Genomic DNA, 24,537 nt, shown 5'->3' with positions numbered 1-24,537 from the left:
CTGCTCTATTGACCGGCAGAAACTGAGCTCTATGGGCCTCAGGCTGCTGCTTCCATTTAGACAAAAGGAAGCAGGAGATGGGAGGGAGGGAGTAGACTGAGGTGGAGCGACTAATTTCCTGGGCTGCTTTCCTGCTTGGCCATTGCCAAGGTCTTCTACTGGCAGCCACAGCACCTGCCAGAACACCTGCCTCTTCCTGCCCGGCTGGCCTAGGGGTGCTGACAGCTCCCGACTGCTGCTAGGACTCAGGGCACTGCCACTCCTTGATGGGTTCCCCAGTGCTGCCCACATTTTTGTAAACCATCCCTTGGTTATTAAACTCTCCTCATTGACCCCCCATTTGAATGTCACCTGATTTGTGAAAGTACAGGAAGACAACCTGGTTTTTAATTATCCCTGATTCCCCCACTCCTCTCTCCATCCTCCGAACCCCAGGAAGACAGATCCAGGCGGGGAGGCCAGTAGCTTACAAAGTTATCTTTATTGCTTTCTTACTGCCTCACAGAGTGTCAAGGTTGATCCCTTATGGGAATATGGCATTTGAGGAGATAAATACTTAGGTTGCCCCCTACTCAGCAGTAGGGGGAGGTTTAATAAAAATAGCAATATAATAACAATAATAATGACTGTGATCAATAATAAAATGCCCCTATGATCCCCTAATACACAGGTGGTTGAAGCTTTGAGAAAAAGGACCCTGCCCCCTTTCTGGGAAGGGCCAGTGTGCCTGGAGACCTGGAGGGTGCCCATCTCCCACCAAGTAGCCCTTATAAATACCCCTCATCCCATCCCTGTAGGAGTTATCTTCCTCCTGGACGGATTAGATGACAATGTCAGTTGGCTCCTGGAGCCCCTCCCTGTTCCCACCCCTACCAGCTCACCCAGAAAGAAGGTGCCTGGACATGTGCCTCCCAGTGCCCTCTCCCGACTCCACCACTTCCTCTGGTCTCTCTCTTCTCTGTTGCTTCTCCTTTATCCTTCTCTCCTCCTCTGGATGGCTTTCACCTCCTTCCAACCACTATCCCCTCCTCCTGCACTTGCTTTCCTCCCCCTTGCCTCTCTTACCTCCTTCACCTACATCCTCTCACATTCTCTATCTCTTCCTCTGGATCACAGCCTGCCTTTTCCACCCTGACTCTGAGCAGAGACTGGGATACGGCCCAACTCGGCCTCTCTGGGGGTTAGACAGTCCACAGCCAAGACCTCAGACTGCTCCCAGGGACCCAGCCCTCCTGTCCCTCATCTCTTACTCTTACTCTCAAGCTTCCTGGGGCTTGGCCCTGGAAATTAAAGCTTTGGCACAATCACCCCTGGACACCAGGGCAGAGGGGCCCCCAGGGTAGAAGGGGGCCATCCTATTCCCTGTGGCTAGCACAGGCTGGGGCTGGGAACGGAGGGGAAAGGTGGGACGGGGGCTGGGAGTCAAACCCCATCCCACCCACCCCAGTCCTCAGAACCCAGGCCAGCCTTCCCATCACTGCCCAGTCCAGGCCTTCCCTGAGTCTGAATTTCCACACATCCTGGACCAGCCAGGGTATGGCATTCCTCAAGCTCTTTGCTCCCTTGAGTCTCTAGGTCATGGGATTGGGGTGGGCCCCACTGGAAGGTGTCAAGGGGAACTCTCGGATTCAGGGGCTGGCGGGAGGCTCCGGGGCTGTTCTGAGACCTGGAGGGGAAAGAGAAGGAACACAGGGTAGAAAGAAGAAGGCAGGACTCTCCTCACTGGGCCGGTGCCTCGCAGAGGCTTCCCCAGGACCCACTGCCTGCTGCAGCTGGGCCCTCAGAGGCCAGATGTGCAGTGGGGTGGAGGTATGCAAGACTGAGGAAATCCTACTTAATCCTGGAGTCCAAATCAAAGCCCCTTTGTTCGCTCACTCCTTTCTACATTCAATCAACAAAAATGCTTTACTCCAGGCAGAACACAAACTTGACCTCCATTATCAAGGAGCTCAGAGTTGAGGGAGGAAGACTGGTACCCAGATGACAACCACAGCACAGCAGAACTGACAAGGAGGGGGGTGGGGGCACCAAAGGTGGTGCCAGCCCCAGGGAGGCCCTGACCACCTGACCAGGCAGCCAAGTGGTCTTTGGAGAAGGTGATATTGGTGCAGAGCCTTGAAGATGGCCTGGGCTTTAATCAGGTTGAGGACAGGAAAGGGCATGCAAAACAGTGGGGATGGCAGTGGTAAGAACCTGGAGGTGTGAAAGACCTGGGCAAGTCCCAGGGCTTGGGGTGGCTGGAGCTGGGGTAGCAGTTGGAGCTGTGGTTGGAGGGTAAGTGAGAGCTTTCCCAGATCCTCTCAGCTTCCCCTGTCCCCAGCCAGATGGACTGCTCCCTCCCCTGACCTCTCACCCCTAGGCTGGGCCTCTGTTAAGAATTCCGAGAGCTCCCCTTCTGTGGTGCTCTCCCCGTGTGCCAGGCACTGTGCTGAGGTATCCTCACCTCATACAGGTCTCATGATAATAACCTCATTTTACAGGTGAGACAAGCTCAGGGAGGCTAGACACCTCACCCTGGTCCATACTGCTGGGACAGTCAGAGCCAAGATTCCCACCTAGGCTGACCTGCCTCCAGGCCCCTGATGGGACCTCCTAAGGGGTGAGACAGGTGAGAGTCAGCATCGCTTAGGATCCAAGGCAGGGACGGGCTCAGCATGTTCTCTGGCCTCAGGTCTTAGCACAGGGCCCAGCACAGAATAGAACTGCCTGCCTTTGAATGGGGGAAGAGAAAGCCCCTGTTAGCTCACCTGTATCAGGGAGGCTGCAGGGCTCAGAGATCCCTGGGGGCAGGACACGGATTCACTGGACAGAGATGTCCAAGGCTTCCTCTTCACTGTTCCAGGAGCAGGATGAGCAAGGGAACAAAAATCCAGGGTCAGATTTGTGGGGGTCCAAAGCGGGTGGAAAGATAGGGGCGGGACGCAGAGGTAGTGGAGGCTGTGAAGCTGGGGCCTTACTGGGGTCCAGGTCTCCAGGGAGGCCATCACTGCTCATGGAGGCTGGGCGCCGAGAGGCCTCGGAGAAGCTGTGGGGCCGCTGCGGGCCAGAGCTGCGGGCACCTCGGCTCTTCTCTTCTGGAGCCTGTTGGGGGACAGTGTGGAGGGCTGGGACCAGGTCAAATGAACCGCAGTTGGTCCCCTTCCCGGACACGCTGATGCCCCGGGTAAGCAGAGGCGGGTGATTGGCTCAGCCTCACCGGGGAGGCTTGTGATTGGCTCCGGAGAACTCACTCTCACCAGGGGCAGGTCCTTGACGGTGGGCCTCCCTTCTGTAGGGCCCACGTGCACCAGGTGGTTGAAGTTGGTGGGCGTTGAGATGAGCTTGGAGCGCACAAAAGGGTCCTTCAGCATCTCCCTGAGGGTGGAAGGGGGTGAAGGGAGGGGTTTGACATAGGTGACACCGCCCCGCCCTCTCCTGGGGGTGGGGCTTGTGCTTCACCCCGCCCCCAATTCTCCGGAGGCCCAGCCCAGCCGCTGCACCACGCAAGCGCACCTGCGCTGCTGTTGCAGCTGCTCCTCCGACACTCGGAAGAAGAAGCGGCGTTTGCTCTTGGTACGGAACAGTTGGCGCCGGCTGTTGTCGGTGAGGTTGGGGATGTCGAACTCGTCCTTCTCTGCGGGAGAAGCAGAGCTGGGCCGTGCTCACAAGACCCCAGGGTCCCAGTCAGCTGGTACTCAGGGTCACACACCTCCCTGCCCCTCACCCCGACTCTCTCACCTGCCAGCGGGTTCCTGAGGTAGGTGAGGCGGACTTTCTCCGTGCCATAGAGGAACAAGGAGCCCTCTGGGTTCAGGGGTCGCACCTAAAGCAGGGGCAACAGAGGTCACACCACACTATCCGACTGTACCCCAGTCCAGCCCCAGGGTCTGAGCAGGCCCTCACCTTCTTGAGGGGCACCGTCTGGACCCATTCTGCTCTCCTCACATCAAACACATCGATGGCATTCTCGCTGAACACTGTCAGGTAGGGGGCTGCGTAACCTGCAGGGTGGGAAACTGTGCTGTGCAGCCCCAAGCAAGTCAGGCACCTCTCTGGGCTTGTTTCCTCCCTCTGTATCACAGGGCCCTGTGCGCTGTCACAGCACAGTAACTTCCATGCCCCTCCAAAGGTCCTTCTGAAGACTCCTGATTGCCCCACCCAACCTCCAAAGCAAGTCAGAGATAAGGATCACAGAGCACTCACTAAGCCGTGTCAGCCCTAGTTCTAGCCATGTTGCATATTTTTTCTCCTTTAATTCTCAAACAACTCTGGGCAGGTAGTAGTATCGCCCCTAACTTACAGATGAGAGAACAGAAACCATAGAGCTAAGTCACGGCCAAAGTCACTCTGTGGTGAGAGCTGGGAATTGGCCCCAGGCAGTCTGGATCCAACGCCTACACACTGAATGTCTGTGCTACACCCAACCCACAGGCCCTACCCCAGAAAAGCAATTGTTCGTGAACAATCTTTCTCTGTCCCTCCGTATCCTATCACACTAGCTACCTGTGGAGGTGCAGGACTCCCTCACTATCCCATTTATTAATTCCTCCAAACATTCATAGGCCCTGGGGTGCACTTGCCTGGGGCTGGGTGCTGGACATGATGAAGCACCAGCCCGAGTCCATCTGCAGGCCCCCAGTGCACCAAACCAGTCATTATAAGAAGGTGCTGAGAGCAAGGCAGAGATGTGAACAGAGGTAGGGGGGCAGAAAGGAGCAAAGGACTCATGGTGATAGGGGCAGGCAGAAGCAGGAATGCAGTGATAATAATGACAGTAATCATGGTGCCACTTATGGAGGGCCTACCAGCTCCAGGCCCTGAGCTGCTATGGGGGTGGGCTTGGCTTAGAGTTCACCAGAAACAAAAAGGAGAGTAGTTCAGGCAGGGGGAAGAGCATGAGCGAAGGCATGGGAGAAGACCTCCTGCAAGCCATGGGGGACAGAGCAGGGTGTGGTTGGACAGGGGGGTACACGCTGGCCTCCAACGCCAAGCTCAAGGGTCTGGGCAGGACCCTGTCTTCCTCCAACGTGGGCTACATCACAGGGGCCAGGCCCCACCCGGCCTGGCCCTCCACAGGCCTTACCCCAGCCCGTGGGCACTGCTGGCCACAGCAGCTCGTGGATGCGAGACTTGCGGCCAGCGCTGTCCACGTAGACCCCAGCAGTGGTGAAGAGCAGCAGGAACTCACTGAGGCTGAGCTCCACGGCGCCCAGCGCCTCACCCAAGCCCCCTCGGGACGGTGGCAGCTCCTCAGGTACCAGACCGGCCCCCAGCGCTAAGGGCGCAGCCTCATTGAGCAGTGGGTAGAGGGTGAAGGCACCAGCCGCGCCCACGCACAGCCGGTCACCCAGCAGCCCCAGGCTCTGCACAGGTGCCGGGGCCTGCAGCTCGCGGATACGCCGCTGCCAGGGCCCTGGGCCTGGGCCCAGTTGGTAGCAGAGCACCTGGCGCTTGACTGCGACACAGAGCACAGGGGTGCGGGCCTGTAGGATGCGCCCGGCAGCCAGGGCCTGGCAGCCTCGAGACTCAGGGATCTTGGCGCCTGCTGCCTCCGCATTCTCCAGCTCGGCCAGGGCAAAGAGGCGTACGCTGGGGCCACGGCCACAGAGCACGACCAGCAGGCCTGCGGTGGGGCTCACGGCCAGCCGCTGCACCCGCCGGCACTCGCCCACCTGGAAGATGTCTGCAGAGTTGGCGAGGGAGAGTGTCACCGACAGGTGGCTGAGGAGCAGCCCAGTGCCCATCCTCCTTGTCCCTTGGGGCTGACCCACACCCATGCCCGCCCTGGCCCAGCCTGGCATGTACCATTGCTGTGCAGATGGATCACAAACAACCCCTCTTCGGTGCCCAGAGCAAGGCGTTCCCGGTCTGGTAGAGGGAGCAAGAGGTCAGGGGTCAGAGGGCCCATCCTGAGACAGGAGACTGGGCAGTCCACCTGCCCTTGGCAAGCCTCAGTTTCTCCTGAGGACACAGAGACGGCAGTCCCACTGTCCCTGAATCACTGGCCCCTTCAGTCCGAGTCTGGACTGGCTCTAATGGGAAAGTACCATGGGGACACGAGTTGGGGTGAGTGGCCCCCCCACCCCGAGCTGTGGGATTTGGGGTAAGTCACGTCACCTCTCAGAGCCTTGGTTTCCCCTTATGTAAAGTGGGGATAATAATGGTACCTTTCTCACAGAGCTGCTGTGAGGCTGTGAAGAGATAAAGCAACGCAGGGTGAGTGTTAAGCTCACAGCAATCCCTGCTCAATAAATGCCCAGTCCCCCAGCTCCCAGCTGACACAGGGGACCTGGATGACGAGGGCACTCTCTCCCATGGCTCCTGTCCTGAGTGACTGCAGGAAGTCCCAGCCCACCAAGGCAGGGGCTTGCCAGGGCCTGGGGGCTGGGGGAAGCTGGGGGGTCCCGCCTCCTCTCCTCTTCCCCTGCTGTCCATTATGGAGGCCCCGCTGAGCACAGGACAGTGTGAGGCTCCCCCATGGTCCCCAGCTGCTGGTAAGAGAGCAGGAGCGGAACACTCCTTTATCTCTTACTAAAGCCTTTGGTCTTTTCACTTACTTGACATTCTTTGAGAAAAAGCAGAAAGGGATGTGCAGAGAAATGGGGTGGCAGAAGCCAGGCTCTCACCCCCTAGCCCAGGTCCCTCACACAGCCATGCCCAGGGGAGTGCTGAGGAGGACACACGTGCAAGAGTCCACAGCTCAGGGCTGCAGGGATTGGGCAGTGACAGTGGCCCTAGTGACCGGGCTCCTCCCCCAAGCCTGCCCCGGGCGGCCCCCTCAGCACGAGGCTCACCGATGATGGCGGCACAGAGTGTGTGGGGCAGCAGTGGCAGCCCGTTGTCATAGGCCTCCTTGAGCGTGTACACAGGCCGGGGCCTTGGCCGCGTGTCCCGCAGCAGCTGCTGCAGCTCACCCAGCACCTGTAGCCAGCACTTCCGCTCCCCCTCGCTCTCTGCCAGTAGCAGCACGGTGCACGTGGCAGGCGGCACTGTCAGCTGGGAGGCTGTCACCTATGGGGGGGGGGGACCCAGGCTGGAGGGCAGGGAGCTGAGAACCAGCCGTCTTTCCCACCCTCCTTCCATCAGTTGATGCTTATTAGCACTGATGTGGGCCCAGTGCAGTGCCAGGTGCTGTCATGCAACAGGTGGTGAGCCAGGTGGGGAGATCAGACAAGCACAGGGACAGCTCCAGAGCTCTGGGACTAGTGCCATAGAGGGGTAAGGACAGGGCCTCTTGGGAACACAGGGTGGGGCTCCCTAACCCAGGATAAGCAGTGAAAGACAACCTCCGAGCGGAAGAGACATTTCTGCTGGAGCCAGGGAGGGGGTGGGGGGTGAGAAGAATAACCAGGAATGCTGGGGGTGGGGGAGGGGCTGGCAGAATCAGAAACGTACGGCCTCAAGGTCACAGTCAGGAGCACCCTGAGGGCGATGGGGAGCCACAGAAGTGTCCTACATAAGGCCGAATCCAGCCAGCTTCATATATGGAGAACTCACTGCGCTGCAGGATGAAGCGTAGCTACCCTGTCCAGAATGGAGGCTATTGTAGCCGTCCATGATGGGGCAAGAGGGGCTGGACGCAGGAGGCAGCCATGGAGATGGAGGAAATTGGCTGGAGTGGGGCCAACATAGAGGCGGGCAGAGGTCTGGCTCATCCTGCCCCCGAACTTACCCTAAAGATGCGTGGCAGGTCCCTGGATTGGGCGTGGATAACATCAGAGGCCAGGACAGGAATAGCTGAGAACTGGGGGTCCCTGAGAGGTTCATGGAGCAGGTCAGAGGTCACATGGCCCTGGCTGCCCCGTTGACCCACACATCCCCTGCCCAAAGCCACTGCCTGGCCCCCACCTCAGATCCAGTGCCTGCAGGAGGGCCCCGCTAGCTGGGCTGAGCCTTGGGTCTGGGGCATCGAACAGTAGCAGGCGTGAGTCACTGAGGGCAGCAAACACTCGCTGCCAGCCCCGACGGACACCTGAGGGCCGTGGCACCTGGGGGGAAGGCAGGTAAGGGACGGCCTGCCAGGCCCTCAGCCCACTCACCCATCCTCCCCCTCCCCCAGTGCCGGCTTACCGACAGGAAGCCCTCGTAGGCAGTGCCCGTGCCCGTTTCGGGGTGCACTCCCAGGGCTGTGTGGAGGCGGTCAGGGGGCACGGGGCAGGGTGGGGCCTGTGGGGCACAAGTCGAGTGACAGAAGTAGCCACAGGCTGTGGGGAAAATGGGAGCCAACAGATGATGTGAGGCTGGGTGGGGACAGCCTGGGACCAGGACTCTGGGCATTCCCAGCCCCAGCTTCCCTCAGGCCATGGTGGCACCTGAGCTGTCACCAACTCCCCATAAAGTCAGAAAAGAAAAACAGAGTAAACTAACAGTGGGAAATGTTGACTGGGATGTGCCAGTGGTCTGGACTGAGAGAATCAGCCTGAGTAAGTCAGGATCAGGACCACTTTTCATTCCCTCCACCTAGCGGCTGTGGCTGGCGCACAGGAGGCGGGTGTGCAGGTGGGGCGAGGGGTCTCACCATCACAGCCCAGGCCCTGGCGGCCCAGGCCCAGCATCAGCGAGGTGCAGCGGAGACACTTGGTGGGGGATGGGAAGCTCCTTGGACGCATCGTGTGTGAACCAGGCTGGGGAGGGTGACATGCCCATTACCCATGCCTGACCACAGCCTCCCAGGGCCCCATGCCCCACCCTTGAGGCCACCCTGCGGTGTCCAGTGAGATCAGGGAATGAGCCAGGTGGCTGTGTGTGAATTCTGATCCCCAGCGATCTGTGGTCATACTCAAAACTCATTGCCATCGCTGCCATTCCCAGTGTGGTCTGCTGGCCAGGAGGCATGTGGAAGGACCCAAGCAGATCCTTGGAAGCCTGGCAGAATGACTTGGTGCCCCCAACCCGCCCTGCCCCTCTGGGTGCTGACCTTTGCAGGAGGACCTTCTACAGGGGCGGTGTTAGCAGCAGGCGCTCTGGGGAACACAGCCTGCAGGGGAGGGCAGGCAAACAGGTGAGAAGTGTGCAGGCAGAGGGTGGAGGTGGGGCCCAGCACCCCAACTGTGGGTCTCCCGTCTGTCCTCACCCCCAGGCGCAGGCTGCGGCGGCCCTCTGGCCTCAGATCTGGCTCCACGCCAGGCCTCGGGGCCTCTCCTGAGATGCCAGAGTCTTTGGCAGAATCCTTCTGGGGAATGGGATGGGGGCAGAGTCAAGGCCTTTGTGTCCTCCCCAGGACTCCTCCCCAACCAGTCCCGCACCTGGTCTTACCTCTGAGCTCCGGAAGGACAGGAAGGGAATCAGGGAGTTTGAGGGCTTGGTGTCTGCAAACAGAGGGTGTGGGTCACTGGGGGTGGGGTCCCTGGCCCAGCCCTAACACTTGTTTCTGAGAAACCAGGGCCATCAGGGGCTTTGGTTTCCACCTCAGTAAAATGGGGAAATGACTGCAGGATGGGGGAGGGGGGTGGGCATACAGCAGGTGCTCGGTAAGTGCTAGCTAACAGATAGTGGGTTAAGCAGCAGAGACTGGAACTAACTCTTGTTTTCACAGCCCTGCAAGGTTATTGTGTGACCCCCTTGGTGACCTGGAGCGAAGGACTTGCTCCAGGACAGGCAAGCAGACGGCCACGTACCTCCTGGCCCACGGGCCCGCAGCTCCTCCCGGAGTGCAGCCAGCTCCTGCTGCAGGCCCTGGTTCTGCTTCTCAGCCTCCTGTAGACCACTGGGGAGAAGCGGGTGAGGGCTCGCCACAGGCCTCTGCATGGGTCGTGGGCCCCTCGTAGTGCCTGCCCCTAGTCTCACCTCTCAGCCCGCAGCTGGGCCTCCTGCACCTGTGTCAGCTGCTCCTGCAGGCCCTGCTTGGCCCGGATCTCAGCCTCCAGTGCTGACTGCAGCTCCAGCCTGGCCGAGGCCTCCATCTTCTGCAGCCGCCGTGCCTTCCACTGGTGATCCTGGTGGCCAGGGAGCACCAATATAAGATGCCCAACCCCCCAACCCAGCCTGGCCAGGCTCAAAGCCCCAGTGATGTGAGCTTAGGCGAGTCCCTGATCTTCCGTAAGCTCAGTGTCCCTACCTGTGGAGTGAGGCTCCCGGCACCCCTCCCCTCCGGGTCTCCACAGGGCTCACCAGCGGCCGGGTAGGGAGAGTCTGGGTGCCCACGTTCCGCAAGGACTCCAGCTCCTCAGCCATCTTGGTGGCCAGGGCCTGCAGATAGCCTCTTGAAACCTTCTCATCATTCACCCTGATTGGGAAGGGGGCTCACCGTCAGGGGCTGCACCATCAGCCCTGCCTGGGCCCAGCCCCCTCCCCTAGCCCCTTGGCACCCACCAGCTGAGGATGTCGGCAATCTGGGCCTCCCAGTTGCTCTCTGTCTCCCGCTGCTCACCCTCCAGCCTCTGCTTGCTCTGCTGCTCCCGTTCCAGCTCTTCCACCAGCTAGGGGTCAGGTGGGAAGGTGGGCTCAGCCCCCAGGGGCCCTAGCACCCCTGAGTCCCGCCTGTGTCCACCCTTCTCACCCAGCAGCTGCCTGCAGCCTTGGCAGCTCTGACCATCCACCCTGCCAGCTTCCTGTCTCTCCGGCCCTCTCCCTGCCCTGCTCACCCTCTCCTGCTCCTGGCTCAGCCGCTGGTTCTCCTCCTGTAGCCAGCTGAGAGCCTCCTCCTTCCCACTCGTCCTACAGGGAGAAGGATGACTTGATGACCCCCAGCTCAGGCCCTCACCCTGTCCCCTGCCCCAACGGCCCTGCTTACCCATGGCTGCGGGCCTGCTCCAGCTGCACACGCAGGGCAGCCACCTCCTGCCTCAGCTGTGCTTCCTGAGCCCCGCCCTCAGGCGTTCTTGTGCCGTTGGTCTCAGAGGCAGAGTGGACAGTCTGGAGGACACGGAGAGGGGTCAGGGCAGGGGCCCAAGAAGCCATGGTCCACCCTACCCCCGGAACACAGGCCTGGCCCTGAGGACCCTGAATGGGGTCAGGCCAAGAGAAGGGGGTAAGGCCTCACCACCTTGACTTGAGAAGATTCCCTCTCAAGGCTTTGTTCCCGCTGTCTCCGGAGCTGCGTCACCTCCTGGCTCAGCGTGGCCACCTGGGCTTGCAGCTGTGACAGGGCGCAGAGGCAGCCAGTGCTGAGCTCGTTCACCCCAACCTTCCACCTTGCTCTGGACTCTCGGGGTCTGCCAGCTGCCCTCGGAGTGGAGGCAGTGGACCCCTGTCCACACCCCCAAACCCCCGTTCCCTTCCTCAGGCCTTGGCTCACCACAGTGGGGGTGCCAAGGCACGTGGTATTCCCAGCACCTTGAACTCGGCTCCCCAGGCTGCCTCCAGCCACACCTGGAGTCACAGAGGCAGGACCCTGCTGCTGTCCCCACCCACTCCCATCACTCACCTCCCTCCGGGCATCCTGGGCCTCCTCCAGCTGGGAGTTCAGGGTGTGGGTCTGGTTGGCCGTGGCTGCCTCTCTCTCCTGGGCCTCCTGCAGCTTCCGGAGCAGCTCCTCCTGCTGCCCCTGGGCTCTGCATAGCTCCTGCTCCTGCGACTGCAGCCCTGCCCGAGCCTCAGCCAGCTCCTGGCGGGCCCACGTGGCAGGCAAGGCCTGGAATCAGGGCATGGACCTCCTCCACATCAAGCCCTGGGCCACTCACCCACTTCACTGAGCCTTACCTGGAGGAGCTGATCTCTCTCTTGCTGAAGGTCACTGTCCTGGTCTGGGCTACCAGCCGGGGGCCCATCCGTCTGGGACAAGGGGGCCTTGCTGTCCCTCAGCATCTCTGCCAGGAATTATCACTGAGACCCGCACATACTGACTGCCCCAGCTTCATCCGGGAACTCTACATGCGTGGAACCCTCATCCCAGCTCATTTTCTACATGCAGACTCAGAGAGTTTAAGATACTTCCCCAAGATCACACAGCATGTACAGGGCAGGGGCAGGACTGGAACCCAGGTTGGACCCAGGTGTACTGGGAAAGCAGCTCAGCTTCCAAGGTGAGGGTAGAGGGAAAGAGACGGGGTGTGGGGAGTTACCTGACAGCTTGTCCTGTAGTGTCTGCACTTCCTTCTGTAACTGCTCCAGCTCCCGATGCTCTGATGAGGTCTGCAGAGCCTCTGTGGTGGGGGGCACCCACAGGTGAGGAGCTAGTCCTGCAGGTGCAGACCCCAAGGCAGACCCACCTGCCATGGCCCAGCTGGCTCCCCCCGAACCTTGGAGTTTCCAGCTCAGCTCTGCCTTCTCCTGCTCCAGACAGCGGAGACTCCGCTCCAGGGCAGCCAACTGCTCAGAACTGCTCTCAAGGCCCGGACTGAGGAGATCAGGGCAACATGAGTTGGCAGAGAACCACCCTCACAAGCTTCCTTCATTTTTCTGCATCCAAACATTCATTCATCCAAGAAACACCCACTACACACCAGCTCTGTACCCAACTCTGGGCTCTGCTGGGAAGAGAGAAATCAGACCAGGCCCCGCCCTTGGGAGGCCCCAGGCCGGTACCATGTGCAGCAACCCCAGGCAGTGAATCCAGGGCCCTCTGGGCCCTGGTTCAAACTCCGGCCCTGGCCCTTACAAGTGGTGTGACCTTAGTCACCTAACATATCAGAGTCTCAGTTTCCCTGCAGGAAAATGGAGGTGATGACAGGGCCTCTTCCAAGGGCTGTTAAGAGGACTCAGAGACATAGGCCCAGAGAGCCCCACCCCCAGCACATAGTGAGCGCTCCATGAGTGAGGGTCAGACTGCCTGCTTACACTTCGCAGCCCCTACTCTGCCAGGACATTGCTGCGGTTGCAGGCCAGCCCTACACATGGAATTGGGCTGAGAGCATCCTGCCCATTTTACAGAGGTATAAAGTGAGATTCAGGGAGCAGTACTAGGCTTCTGGCTTGGAGTCCAGTATACTCCCAGCCAGCCATGGAGGATCCTGTGAGGGCAAACTGTGGGTCAGGACCCAGAGGGGGCGTGGCTTCACCAGGACCTCGAGGACATAGGGGGTCATCCTGCTGAGGGCTTGGAGCACGCTTCCCGAGCCCCTGTCTCATGTAGACACCAGGTGGGCCATTCAGCCATTTTCCCAGAGTCCTGATGGACTACACTCCCAGTGTTCTCTGCCTAGCAGCCCCCAGCTTCCCACCAGGTGTGTGAGAACTAGGCTCACCTGCCTGAGGTATAGGTGAAGCCCACAAACGGCAGGTGGTGGCCTAAAAAGGTCCCGTGGGAGGGTGGTGGCAGGGTCCCCTGTAGGAGAGGAAGGAGAATCAGAGTCAAACAGGCCCAGCTCCAGGCAGAGGCTTGAGACTAAAGAGACCCCTTGGGTCTGGGCGGGCCAACCTCCTCCTGCTCAGGCCTCCCCAAAAAGACTATAACTTCCACAAGTCCTTGAGGCTCTGGCCTCCAGGTGCTGCTGGGAGTCTTTCTTACAGGATTTCTGGTTAACAGGATGAAACCTGTGGTCCAAAGACCATCACTTGGCACTACCTACCTCCGTGCAGGTGAACCATAACTCCCATGAGCCTCTGGGGTCTGAAGACGTCATCTCCAGCCCAGCAACTGCTTTGGGGAACTTTGCAGGGTGGGGGAAGGGTCCCACAGCCACTGAAGCTCAAGGCAGTTTTCCTACTATGGTGGGACCCGCCACTCACTGGATGGTTGAGGGTGTCATCATCCACATCGAAGTTGGAGGTGTCCATGGGCCCCCGAAGCTCGGGGATATAGGGGGCAGTGCTGGTTGCCAGCCGCTCCCAGTCCACGCCTTCGAAGAAGGGGTGGTTCCGGAAGTCGTCTAGCCCCCCGCGGCCCAGACGCTCCTCCTGGCGGCACAGCAGCTGGCGGATCAGGTCTCGGGCACTAGCTGGCACATCAGGCACATCTGGGGGGAACTGCAGGTGGTCCTGCAGGCCCAGGGGAGGGGTGCAGGTGAGCATCCAGGATCACACCCCAGCCCCACAGATACAAGAGCCCTGCCGCCCTCCCAGAACCCCAGGGCCAGGTGACCAGACCTCATGGTTCATGATCTTGCCATAGGTTTCCACTAGGGATTCAGCGTAGAAGGGTGTCTCTCCAAAGAGCAACTCGTAGGCACAGACCCCCAGGGACCACCAGTCGCACTGTGGGCCATAGTGGCCCTTGCCCTCCTCCATAGCCTGCAGGATCTCAGGGGAGATGTAGTCCGGTGTCCCCACTGCCACCGATGAATCCACCTGTGGGTGGTGGTGTTGATGACACCATAAAGACAGCTTCAGGCTTGGCTGGGCCTTCTGGCCCTTCCCCATGGCCCCGGGTCTGGACCTAGCACCCCTACTCCCTAGGGCTTGGCTAGCTTGGTGCCCCAACCCTGACCCCTGGTCTAGCCCTTCCTTCCCTTGGGAGTCTGATGCCACCTGCACTAGGCCTGGTGCCTCTCATTCCCCTGGGAGCTCACCCAGCTGGGATCCCCTGCCCCTACCTGGGGCAGGGTCCTTACCATGCCACTGTTGTTGAGACGTAGGCAGGAGCCAAAGTCAGCCAAGCGGATGTGCCCATTCATGTCCAACAGGACATTGTCTGGCTTGACATCCCTGGGGAAGGGCAAGACCCATGTGGGTGGATGTGTATTTAGGCACATGGCTGGGTGGGCACGTGCACACACTAGTATGTGTACGCTCATACATGTTCCTGCGTGCACCCGCAAGCAATGTGTTTGCCTGCGTGTGGAAGGGGGAAAGGATGGTGGCCAGGCATCCTGGCTCCCAAGAAGGAAGAGTGGTTAGGCTGGGGAGAGAGACCCATAAGGACAACCCTTGGAGGCAGCAGAGTGTGCTACGAGGGACACAGGAGTCAGACTTCCCAGTGCAACCCACAGCTTGGCCATCCACTGGTGAGGTCACCGTGAACCAGGTGTTACCTGTACTAAGCCCCGACTTCCTCATCTATAAAATGGGATGATAACAGCTCCCATCCCATCACATAAAGTTTTGATGTGAGAATTCAAAGGTATCATGCATATGAAGTTCCTAGCACAGGGCTTGGCACATATGTGGTCAGCTGTCAACAGAGGCTAGAAAGGGTAGCAGGGGCTTTGGGGGACCCACCTGTGGACATAGCCCAGCTGATGCAGCGAGTGGATGGCCAACACCATCTCAGCCAGGTAGAACTGGGCCAGTTCAGGCGGGAGGCGGTCCTCAAAGCGGCTCAGCAGAGTGAGGAGGTCTCCTCCAGCATAGTAGTCCATCACCAGGTACTAGATAGTGGCGGGCAAGGGGCAAGCATCAGATGGGGGGGTATGGTGGGCACTTGCCCCAGGGCCCTACCTCCCACCTGCCTCACAGGGGTCCTGCCTCTGGGAAGGCAGGGCCATTTCTCCCAGCAACTCTGGGTGGCCAGTTCCCAGCCAAAGCTTAGGCAGGAGGCTCCAGGCTGGAGCTGGAGGGGAGTGGAAGCCTCTTGGTCCCATAGGAGCGGTCTCTCTCCCCTTGGACCAGCACTTCTGACCACCAAAGGCCTTCTCCTTCGTCCTCAGGTAACTCCCCTCCAACCTTGCTGAGCATCCTCACCAGGTACTCCTCATCTTGGAAGGCATAATGCAGAGCGGTTACCCAGCGGCTGTCACCTTTCACCAGAACATCCCGCTCCTCCCGGAAACAGGCCGTCTGCAGCAGTTTTGGAGAACAGTGGGTAAGGGAGGGGGGTGGGATCAGAGCCCAGAAACCCCACCCACCCTTGCCAGCTCAGAGGATAAAAGAAGACTCAGTAAGTCTAGGAGCTCAGATCAAGGTCACTTGTGTGAGCCCAAGCCTATGATTTACAGCTCTGGGCCTCAGTGTTATCATAAGGAAAATGAGAACAACTCTGCTTCTTCTAAGAGACTTATTGTGCGGAAGGGATAGGAGGACTCCTCGGCTGCTGGGGATGGATCCTCTGCTGTCTGGCAGCCATGCCCAGCCACCTCCTGTGCAGATCCCCGAAACCAGGAGGCTCCCATTTGCAGGGCCCCAAAGTCCCACCAGACCCGACACTGACCTCTGCCCTCTTCAGCATCTCCCACTTGTGGAGCATTTTCATGGCAAAAATCTGTCCACTGTCCCTCTGCCTCACCACAGCGACCTGAGGCCACAGAGCACTGGGGTCAGGCCAGCCTGGGTGTGAACACCCTCCTCCCACCAACCCAAGGCCCTTTGCTCACCTCCCCGAAGGCCCCTCGGCCGATCACCTTCAAGATCTCAAAGTCATCTCTCTGTAGCCGCAGCTCTTTCACCTTCGCTACGAAGGGGCTGACTGAGAGCACATAGAGTGGGGCTCAGGGAGCCTGTGGGGAGGGCCCCAATTCCCTCTCACCTGGGAAAAGCCAGGAGCTTCAACTCCCATGAGGCCAGGGCAATAATGACCTCCCCAGGAATGGCCTCTGGCCAAGGGGTTGAAAGAGCAGCAGGCCCTTTGGCCATGATCCGGCAGCGTGGAAGGTGGGGTCCTGGCCCTGCTGACCACCTGGCCCTGGGATCTCCCTGAATCTACAGCTCCCTGGACCTCTGTCTCCAGACTCCAGGTGGACTTTACCCCAGGGGCTGATGGGACTTGTAGTCTTCCCTGGCCTGGGGGCTGACCCTGGCTGGCCAGGTCACCCTGGGACGATGGGGATACCGTTCCCACCTCCAGCTTACAGTGCTTGGCCCCCTAGCAGGACCAGGCCAGGGCCTGTCTTGGGAAACTGGACGGGCAACATTCCTTGTCCCCAGAGAGGCTTCTCTGCCACTGAGGAGCTGTGGGCCCTGGTCCCAGGACCCTGTAGGCACAGAGGTACCTGGCTAGGGTGAGCCTGGGGCGGCCCCGGAGGGCAGTTCAGTCACGGCTCTGCAGGACTCTGGGAGGACAGGCTCTGTGCTCCCCATGTGGGGCGTCCTCAGTCTGGACGCACAGAGAGGTCTGCCCAGGTTCTCACAAGACTAGAAAACAGGGCCAAAACACCTTTCCCTGGCACCCGACGCTGGCACCTGAGAGTGTGAGCACTCAGGATCTCCTCCAGGCCTGACCGGCCCTACGACTCTGAGCCCGGCCTCCCTCTCTGGATGCAGACGCACCTGGCCAAGCACCTCCTCCTTCTCAGTCCCTGACTCTCCCAGGAGGGACATCTCTAGCCACTCCCAGGCCCTTCCCAGGACTGGAGGAGCCACAGGCCTGTGGGAGGGAGTGGGGTCCTGGAGACTTAGGGGGGTGAGAGTGAGCAGCAGGGGTCGGGGGCAGCTGCAGTCTGGCTCCCTGCCTCAGTTTCCCCCTGCCAGCAGGTAAACTCCCTGCCAGTTGGGCAGGTCTGTGGGTGGGACAGAGAGCTGCTCCACAGGTTTATCAGGCAGAACCCCCGCAGCAGAGGTGGTGTGGAAAACTCAGTACAGAAATTAATTGTCTTTCCTGGGCCCGTGTGCGCGGCTGGGGAGGAGCAGCCACGGGCCTCCAAGGGGGATCCCAAGGCCAAGGCAACTACCCATCAACCAGACAGGGGCCAAATCCAGGGACCCATAGCAAGACACCCTCAGGAAAGGTTGCCCAGTCCCCTTGCCTCGCCACAGGGATGGGGGCTCTGGGCAGGAGTAGGTACAAGTTGGGGCAGGAGCAGAGTGAGTCACCACCCTAAGAGTTACCTCGGGAGATGTCAACAGACAGGGGTCCAAGACAGAGGTGCCAGAGGCAGGCAGGGAGGAGCGCACGTGTGCGTGGGCATCACAGTGAGTGATGACAACATGGTCAGACACACACACATAAGATGCAGGAGTCCCGGGGAGATGGGCAGACAGCAGAGGCAGAGGCCTGCTGACTGCCTTCACCCTGGAGGAAAGGGCTGGGGCTGGGGCTGGGGAACACACTGGCATGTCTCACAGGCCCCCAACTGTGCCAGGCCAGGCTTGTGTCTGCCCAGAGCTCAGGAGTGCCAGGAATGCTAGTCACCCACTGGGCAAACACTTGCCTCACCCCGCCCTCCAAGCTAGGCCCCCATGCTATCCCCCTATGTCCTGGACAGGTGTAACCAGGGAACCCTGGGGCTGGCGCCAGTGCCCACACTGTGTTCAGGATCACCCAGGGCCAGCCACTCCCAGTGACTCAGATGAGTCAACCCCAGAAAGGGCTGCAAACCCACCTCCAGCCTGGCCCCCCAGCCCTGGGGAACAGCCCTCAGGAAGCCTGACTAACTGCTTGCGCACAAAGGGCCTAGGGTTGGTTCCTGTGTCCAGTCTGGGTGGTCTTGTGTGCGGCGGAAATGGAAGTGTGTGTGTGTGTGTGTGTGTGTGTGTGTGTGTGTGTGTGTTGGAAGTGGAGGATGCCTGCAAGTAAACAAGTATGTAATAGGCAGCATGGGTGGGGTGGTGAACAGGGTTCCCTGGGTCTCTCCAGGGGGTGCATGTGAGCGTCTCAGTGTGTCTGTGTGGAATGTGGGAGACTGAGAAAGCATGTGTGTCAGTGGGTCACATGCACAGGGGTCTGCGTGTCAGACAGTGTGTTCTCACCGGTCATGAGGTGTGACTTCTGAGCGAGGAATCCTGGACGTGACTGTGTGGAGTGTGTATTGTGTACATGTGTCTGGGGTGTATACTTGGGACTAAGTTTCTGCGTGTCTGTGTGAGATGTGTGTTGTGCACACGTGCCAGGTTCTGGGACTGGAAACAAGTGTGTGTGTGAATCTGAGTGAGGGTAAAGTGTGCAGATGACCTAGAGGGCTTGGGGTCCGGTGGCATGTATTAGGGTCAGTGCGGGCCGTTTGTAGGGGGTAATTCGTGGGAGTGCGGCTCCCTGCGGGAGGGTCTGTGGGCGTGGAGCACGGAGGGAGAGGCTCCTGGCGCGGTGTCCCTCGGGCCACCCCCCATGGTCCCGCCCGGGGCACTCACCCCAGCTCAGGAACTGCGCCACGTTGCGCTCCCGCCGCAGGGGGGCGCTGCTGAGCTCGTGGTGCAGCCCCAGCAGCAGATCCAGGAGGCCGTCGAGCCCCGGGCCGCCGCCGGCCTCGCCCCGTGCCAGCCGCTCCAGCGCGCGCAGCCGCCGCTCCATGGCTGCGGCCGGAGCCCCAAGCCCGGGCTAGAGTCGGGCCGCCCGCATGCCCGCCCGTCGGTCCGTCTGTCTGTCTGTCCACGGGTCCTTTCGTGCGTCCTCCCCCCACCCTCCCGCCCTCCCCGCTGTCACCTTCCTCCGCTGCCGCCTGTGCGCCCTCACCTGGGCGCCCCGCCCCGCCCTCCGCCCCGCCCCCCGACGGACGGGCAGGTGTGTGCCGGCCAATGGGAGACGCAACTGGAGGTGAAGGTGGGAGGGCGGAGGCGCGCGGGGGCGGGGCCAATTCCCGGCCAGGAAGTGGGGGGGCGGGCCCTGAAAAGTAACGCCTGGGCGGGGCGAAGCAAGGAGAGGGGTCCAACTCCCGCCGGACGGTAGCCCAGATCCTTGCGCGGCCCCAGACCCACCCCTACCGGGGTTCTCGCCGCGCCCTATCCTAGGTGGGGGATGCCCGGGGCACTGTAGCTTCCCTAGCCCCCTGGGATAGGGGCCGTCTCTCAGCGCGGGGAGAGGGGCTGGGGACGCCCGCGGCCCCGGAGCCGGATGGGAGTTGTAGTCCGTTCCCTCCCCGGGATGCCGGCCGCTCGGCACCCTTCTCCAAAAAACTCGCTAGTTTCTGATTATATTTTGCTTGCATCGTTACAGCCAACCTGGGTAGGTGAGGCAGGGAGGGTTAAACCCATTTGACAGATGGACACACTGAGGCTTGGGAAGGACGAAGGTGAATCGAGTGGCTTAGGGTTAGGAAGCCCCAAAAGCTAGACCCTGGAGTGGGGCCGGGGTGGTAATTCCACCATAAGGCTTTTTATGCCTAGGCAGGAGCAGGGCCTGTGGCCCGCCTGGAACGTGAGGGCCAAAGAGGTCCAGGCTGGGCTGGAGGAGGTGGGAAAGGGGAGGGACTGACTCTGTCCAGTGGTATTTCTGATTGCCCAACTGTCTCCAGCTGGACCAGACGCCTTGGAGCTGTGGGGCTGTCCAAGAGGAGGGATCAAAGGGTGGGGCATTTTAGTGGCTTTAGACAACAAATTCTTCCATTAAAAGATCTGTTTGGAGATGTGCCTCCTCCCTCAGATGGGGACCTTCTTGAGTCCAGACAGGGTTAGTTTCGCGACAAAATTCTTGAACTAAGCATCCCTGGCAGCACACAGGGGACTTCCCGACGGGTCTCACACTTGATCTCCTCAGAGACCTGCCCTGTGGCTTCACAGGCCCGAGGTCTGTGCAATGGGCTGTCTCACCCAAGGCGGTCAGGTTAGGGAAGGGAGGCCAGGATTCCAACCCAAAGCTGGGGATGCTGTCATTGCCTCTGTGACGGGAGGGGGGTGGGGATGGTGTGTTGAGCCCTCCTGGCTCTCACCTGAAGCGTTCTAGGCCCTCCTTAAGGGGGCGGGGCCGGGGCCGGGGTGGGGCCCACGGGAAAGATTCCCACCCTCTGTGGCCACAGGAGGGCGCCAGAGACCAGAGTAGGGCCAGGTACTCAAGTTGTGAGCAAGTTCCTATTTCCCGGGGAACAGGAGGGAAAGGGTCCTGGGTAGGAAGATGGGCCATTACTCTTCTGCCCTTCTTGGACACCCTGATCCCTCACCCCCACCCCACCACAATCCCCAAGGGTCAGTAGTCAAGGGCCAACTGGTGAGGACTCTGTGTCTCACCTAGGTCACTCCCTGTGTGATCCTTAGCCTCTCTGAATGTCAAGTTCTCAACAAGTCTATCCCCTGCCCTTCGGACTCTGTCCCACATAGTACAGCAGAGGGGAAACAGCCCTCGACAGCAAAAACAGCCCGGCTGGAGTCTTCATGGGGCAGAGCTGGGACTGGCCCTTGATTCTATTTGGTCCTGTATTTGGCTTTGTCATGACCTTGTTCCAAGCCTCAGTTGCCTTGTCTGTAAAAGGAGGTTGGGCTCCCTGCATTCCTTTCCTATGCAGTTGTAAGGTCAGAATGCCCCTTGGGACTCAGTCTGTACCTGAACTCCTGCTCCAGCCTCAGTGAGCAGCTAGTCCCCCAGCTCTGCTGTCAGAAGAAGTTCCAGCTCTTGGCCCTGCTTTGCCCCAAGGAGATCTATTCTCTGATCCAGCGGTGTGTGGCAGGGACCCTGGCCCAGCGGGTGGGTACTCTGCAGATGAGTGAGTCTGAGCAGGAGAAATCCACCACCCCTCTTCTCACCAACCTCCTCATTCACACTCCTCCGGTCACTGCTTTCTGGAGACCCACTCAGGTACAGGGCCAACTGCCCCCTCCAACCTCCCAGCCCACCTAAGCCCCTTCGGCATTGAGGTGCTGGCACTAGCTCTTACCCAGCCTTGAGGGGTAGCAGATCGTGGTGATTACACCGCCTCACATTTCTCTGGTGCTTCCTAGCATTTCAAAGTGAGTGCAGATCTGTTATCTTCACCAGGGCCCTGCCAGAAGGAGGGAGTTATTATTGCCCTCCCTCTGTTAACAGATTGATACCTTGAGGCTGGTAGTGGGTTGTGCCAGGTTCCAGGCCTAGGCCAGTGCCTGGCAGCAGAAAGGCAGCATATGGCATCCAGCCCCTGGGGACAAGGAAAAGGGAAAGGCGAGACTATGGTGGACTTGATGTATGTGGGCTTCTGAGGAGGGTCTTAGATGGTGAGAAAAGGAAACTGTCAGTTTAACAACTGACCCAGGCCTAGCAGAAAGAGGACAGTTCAGATAAAGGGGACCCCAAAGAGGTGGAAGGTGAGAGCCCAGTGCAGGTGAGTAGCAGGAAACCCGGGTTTCTTGACTCCTAGAGCACAGCCTTCTGAGTCTGTGTCTGGGAGGGGTCCAGACACAAGGCAGGCTTTGGGGTCGTTCACATCCACATCCACACCCAAATCTTAGGTGTCGTGACCCTGGTCTGTGGTTCCCCTTTCCCCAAGGTCGAGGTTCAGCCGCCCATGGCTGAGGATGAGCCTTTCCCAGCTGTGCCTCCTGAAACTGCTCTCAGCAGATGGTCCTACAGGGCTCCTGCCCTTGGCCACAGCAGAGGTGCAGCGCCCTACTCTGCCCCAGGGAGTCAGAGGACAAGGAGAGGCCGGCCTTGGGATCAGACAGCCCTGCCTCCTGTTCGCCAGGCATGTGGCCTCTCGTGAGCGACTTCCTCTCTTTCTGGGTCTCAGTCTCTGTGCACAATGGAGAACTGCGCCAGCTCAGGTGTGGGGGACAAAGGGTACGTGGACTGGCCTCCAGCTGTGGCTGGAGCAGGCCCCTAGGAGGGGCATGTGATTGGAGGGTGCAGGATTGTAGAACTGCAATCCTGCTCAGGCCTCTGGTTTTATTTAAATATATCAACTGCAGTGGCTTGGGGGAGGGGCTGATGCAGATGGTGGGGTTGAGGGTCCCTACTCCCTAGGCTAGTCTTTGGCAGCCCCACAAGCCCACTCCTCTGCCCACAGCACACCAGGGGTGTGTCCTTTGAAAAGTCCACGCTCCAAATGGGTGGACATATGGTGATTTCATCATCCTGGCTTTTCTTCCAAAAACCTTCCCTGCTGCTCCAACACGCCATAGGGGCTCCCACGCTCCACAGCCACAACGGCTGCAGCCCCATGTGGTTTTATAATTATCAATCCTTCTGGGCGCACTGGAAGCCAAGCCCAAGCCCCCTCAGCCACCACCCCTCTGGCCCTTGGGCGCCACCAAGTCTGCACTCTGCTCCAGGGAAGGGTGGGTCCCACTTGCTTTGTTCTGAGAGTTGGGTGGGGTGCTGGGCTCTGTGCAAGACCCTCACCCAACCCTGATCAGCCTCCCTGAGGTACTCAGGAAAGGCGGCTGCTCAAGCTGGGCACACAGGGACCCTGCCTCCAGGAAGCAGGGGTCACTGTCTGCATTCAGTCCTGAGGAAACAGATCGAGAGGGGAGAGGATGGCTGAGTTCCCTCAAGTGGCAGCTCTGGATTCGAACTCCTGCCTGTCTGCCCTGAGGCCTACCCTCTGTGTGCTTTCCAAGCCAGCTACTTTGAATCCTGAGGGGCAGGACTTGGTGGAATTCCTAACCCTGTCACAACCTGGTGACCTTGTCTGTGGGCAAGTCCTCTGACCAGCCCATTTGAGATAAGAGGGCACTGAGCTGGATTCATGGTTAACTTTTTTGTTTATTAAGGAGCAGAAGAAATGTTTATTGCTCTCACATGGAAGGTCCATGTATAAAAGAGCCACTGTGTGAGGGCCCAGAGGGTGGGCCCTGGTATCTGAGGTATCACGTGGGCAGATTGCCCCAAGTTCTCCAACTTCAGAAGCTCTGGTGGAACCTGGTCCCGTGCCCCAGACCAGCCTCGGAAGAGGGGGCCTTTCACCCAGGATCCTGGCCAACTAGGGACCTGGGGAGAAGGCAAGGGGCAGGGTCTGGCCCCCCACAGGGATACCTTAGTCCATACCCACTGGCCACACCTCATCATGGCGGAGAGAAGACTCCCCCACAACCTGTAAAGCCAAAACCAGGGCATGAGATCTGGGGCAGATGTGTGCCCGTGGCCCCTCTTCAAGCCTCTGGTCAGCAGTCACTTCCTGGGTCAGCCACCATAAGGATGAGGGGCCCAGGGAGGGGGGCCCAGGTGTCCCGCAGTGCAGGGGCAGAGCAAGCCGGGCAGGGGTTCTCACACTCATGTCCCAAGAGGACCCTTAAGTCTTGTGTTTTCTTTGTGCTCTGACAGCTTGAAGGAGCCTGCTCTGCCTCTTCAGTGACCTTGGAAATTGAGGGGCTGCCCCCAGTTTCCAGGGCCCCAGACTGCAGTGACAGCATTTAATCTTCCATGTGTGTTTCTCAAATCTGAGTCTAGAGCTGCAGACTTCAGGAGACACAGTGAGCTCTGGTTTTCCTTTTAAAGGGTATTTTCCATTAGAAACAGTGAAGCGCACATTCTGGAGTTGCGCAGACCATGGTTTGAATCTTGTCCTGCTGCACTTGATCTTCCAGCTCTCCTGAGTCTCAGGTTCTCAGCTGTGAGGTGGAGAGGACGCTGAGCTCCCAGGTCACTACGGTCAGGGTAAACCTAGCACAAAGCAAACGCTCTGAGTGGTGCAGGGAGGGCTGGGGAGCTCCTGCTGCCTCACTCATCAGACCAGACGCCCACCACCTGGGCTGGAGCACAGTGCCTGGTCCTCAAAACCCGCAGGCAACTGTTCACATCCTGCCTTTTGCCCCAAGTGTGCCTGGAGCAGTCTCCACCCAATCGCACCTTAAATCCACACCCTTCCATGGCGCGTTGGCTCCCAAGTTGTCACCCTCCTCTCTGCGGGCAAAAACAGTCCCCTATCTGTGACATAGGCTGGGCCAACCCTTTGTATTTTTGTCGCTGGTGTTATCTGCTTGGTCTGCCTTCAAAGTACTGGCTTCCCTGTCTCTAAACAACCCTGGGGCCAGCACGGAGCCCAGTACACCCCATCTGCTTGATACCTCCCAGTGCCCAGAGCCCTGTGGGCACCCACCTGTCTGTCTATGGCTGGGGCAGAGCCCAGGTTGGAGAAGATGCTGTGAAGATGGTCGTAGGCAGGCACCTCCTCCCTTAGACCTGAGAGTGGGGGAGCCTAATCCTGTCATCAGAGGCCCCCACAATTGCTTTATCCCATCTTTCCCCAAAAT

General features: G+C 59.6%; 1 protein-coding gene across 11 annotated transcripts; it reads right to left on the bottom strand.

Annotated features, from left to right (window-relative positions):
• Nucleotides 1-462: 462 nt before the first annotated feature.
• On the bottom strand, nucleotides 463-19,073 carry CDC42BPG (CDC42 binding protein kinase gamma). Of its 11 annotated transcripts, none has more exons than XM_045518155.2 (39): nucleotides 18,796-19,073; nucleotides 16,107-16,198; nucleotides 15,944-16,027; nucleotides 15,478-15,573; nucleotides 15,016-15,164; nucleotides 14,409-14,502; nucleotides 13,945-14,145; nucleotides 13,588-13,836; nucleotides 13,104-13,183; nucleotides 12,159-12,256; nucleotides 11,982-12,062; nucleotides 11,620-11,726; nucleotides 11,345-11,524; nucleotides 10,961-11,056; nucleotides 10,712-10,833; nucleotides 10,563-10,635; nucleotides 10,291-10,397; nucleotides 10,090-10,204; nucleotides 9,766-9,914; nucleotides 9,597-9,685; nucleotides 9,235-9,287; nucleotides 9,053-9,151; nucleotides 8,897-8,956; nucleotides 8,498-8,603; nucleotides 8,050-8,183; nucleotides 7,828-7,967; nucleotides 7,652-7,733; nucleotides 6,774-6,990; nucleotides 6,537-6,647; nucleotides 6,147-6,170; nucleotides 5,785-5,847; nucleotides 5,063-5,662; nucleotides 3,883-3,980; nucleotides 3,718-3,802; nucleotides 3,493-3,613; nucleotides 3,231-3,354; nucleotides 2,958-3,081; nucleotides 2,748-2,833; nucleotides 463-1,666 (listed from the first exon to the last, which is right to left on the bottom strand). In XM_045518155.2, the coding sequence occupies exons 1-39, from the start codon at nucleotides 18,953-18,955 to the stop codon at nucleotides 1,610-1,612; spliced, it is 4,806 nt and encodes a 1,601-aa protein (XP_045374111.1). In that variant the 5' UTR covers nucleotides 18,956-19,073; the 3' UTR covers nucleotides 463-1,609. The 11 variants fall into 11 exon arrangements, with proteins under 11 accessions (XP_045374111.1, XP_045374114.1, XP_045374113.1 ...); XM_045518158.2 differs by having other exon boundaries at nucleotides 3,237-3,354; XM_045518157.2 differs by having other exon boundaries at nucleotides 9,053-9,148.
• Nucleotides 19,074-24,537: the final 5,464 nt, after the last annotated feature.

Source organism: Camelus bactrianus, chromosome 10 (assembly GCF_048773025.1).
Source record: "Camelus bactrianus isolate YW-2024 breed Bactrian camel chromosome 10, ASM4877302v1, whole genome shotgun sequence".
NCBI classification, from domain to species: domain Eukaryota; kingdom Metazoa; phylum Chordata; class Mammalia; order Artiodactyla; family Camelidae; genus Camelus; species Camelus bactrianus.
The sequence above is the reverse complement of the archived record's forward strand: the minus strand, read 5'-3'. Positions and strand labels throughout refer to the sequence as shown.

What these genes read in the sequence shown, in the direction of transcription:
- CDC42BPG (XM_045518155.2), bottom strand. Translation starts at nt 18,955, where the DNA reads ATGGAGCGGCGGCTGCGCGCGCTGGAGCGGCTGGCACGGGGCGAGGCC. An exon ending in AGAGAGATCAGCTCCTCCAG is followed by an intron (nt 11,525 to 11,619) that starts GTAAGGCTCAGT and finishes TGGGCCCGCCAG; the next exon opens with GAGCTGGCTGAGGCTCGGGC. An exon ending in GCCCAGCTGCGGGCTGAGAG is followed by an intron (nt 9,686 to 9,765) that starts GTGAGACTAGGG and finishes GCTTCTCCCCAG; the next exon opens with TGGTCTACAGGAGGCTGAGA.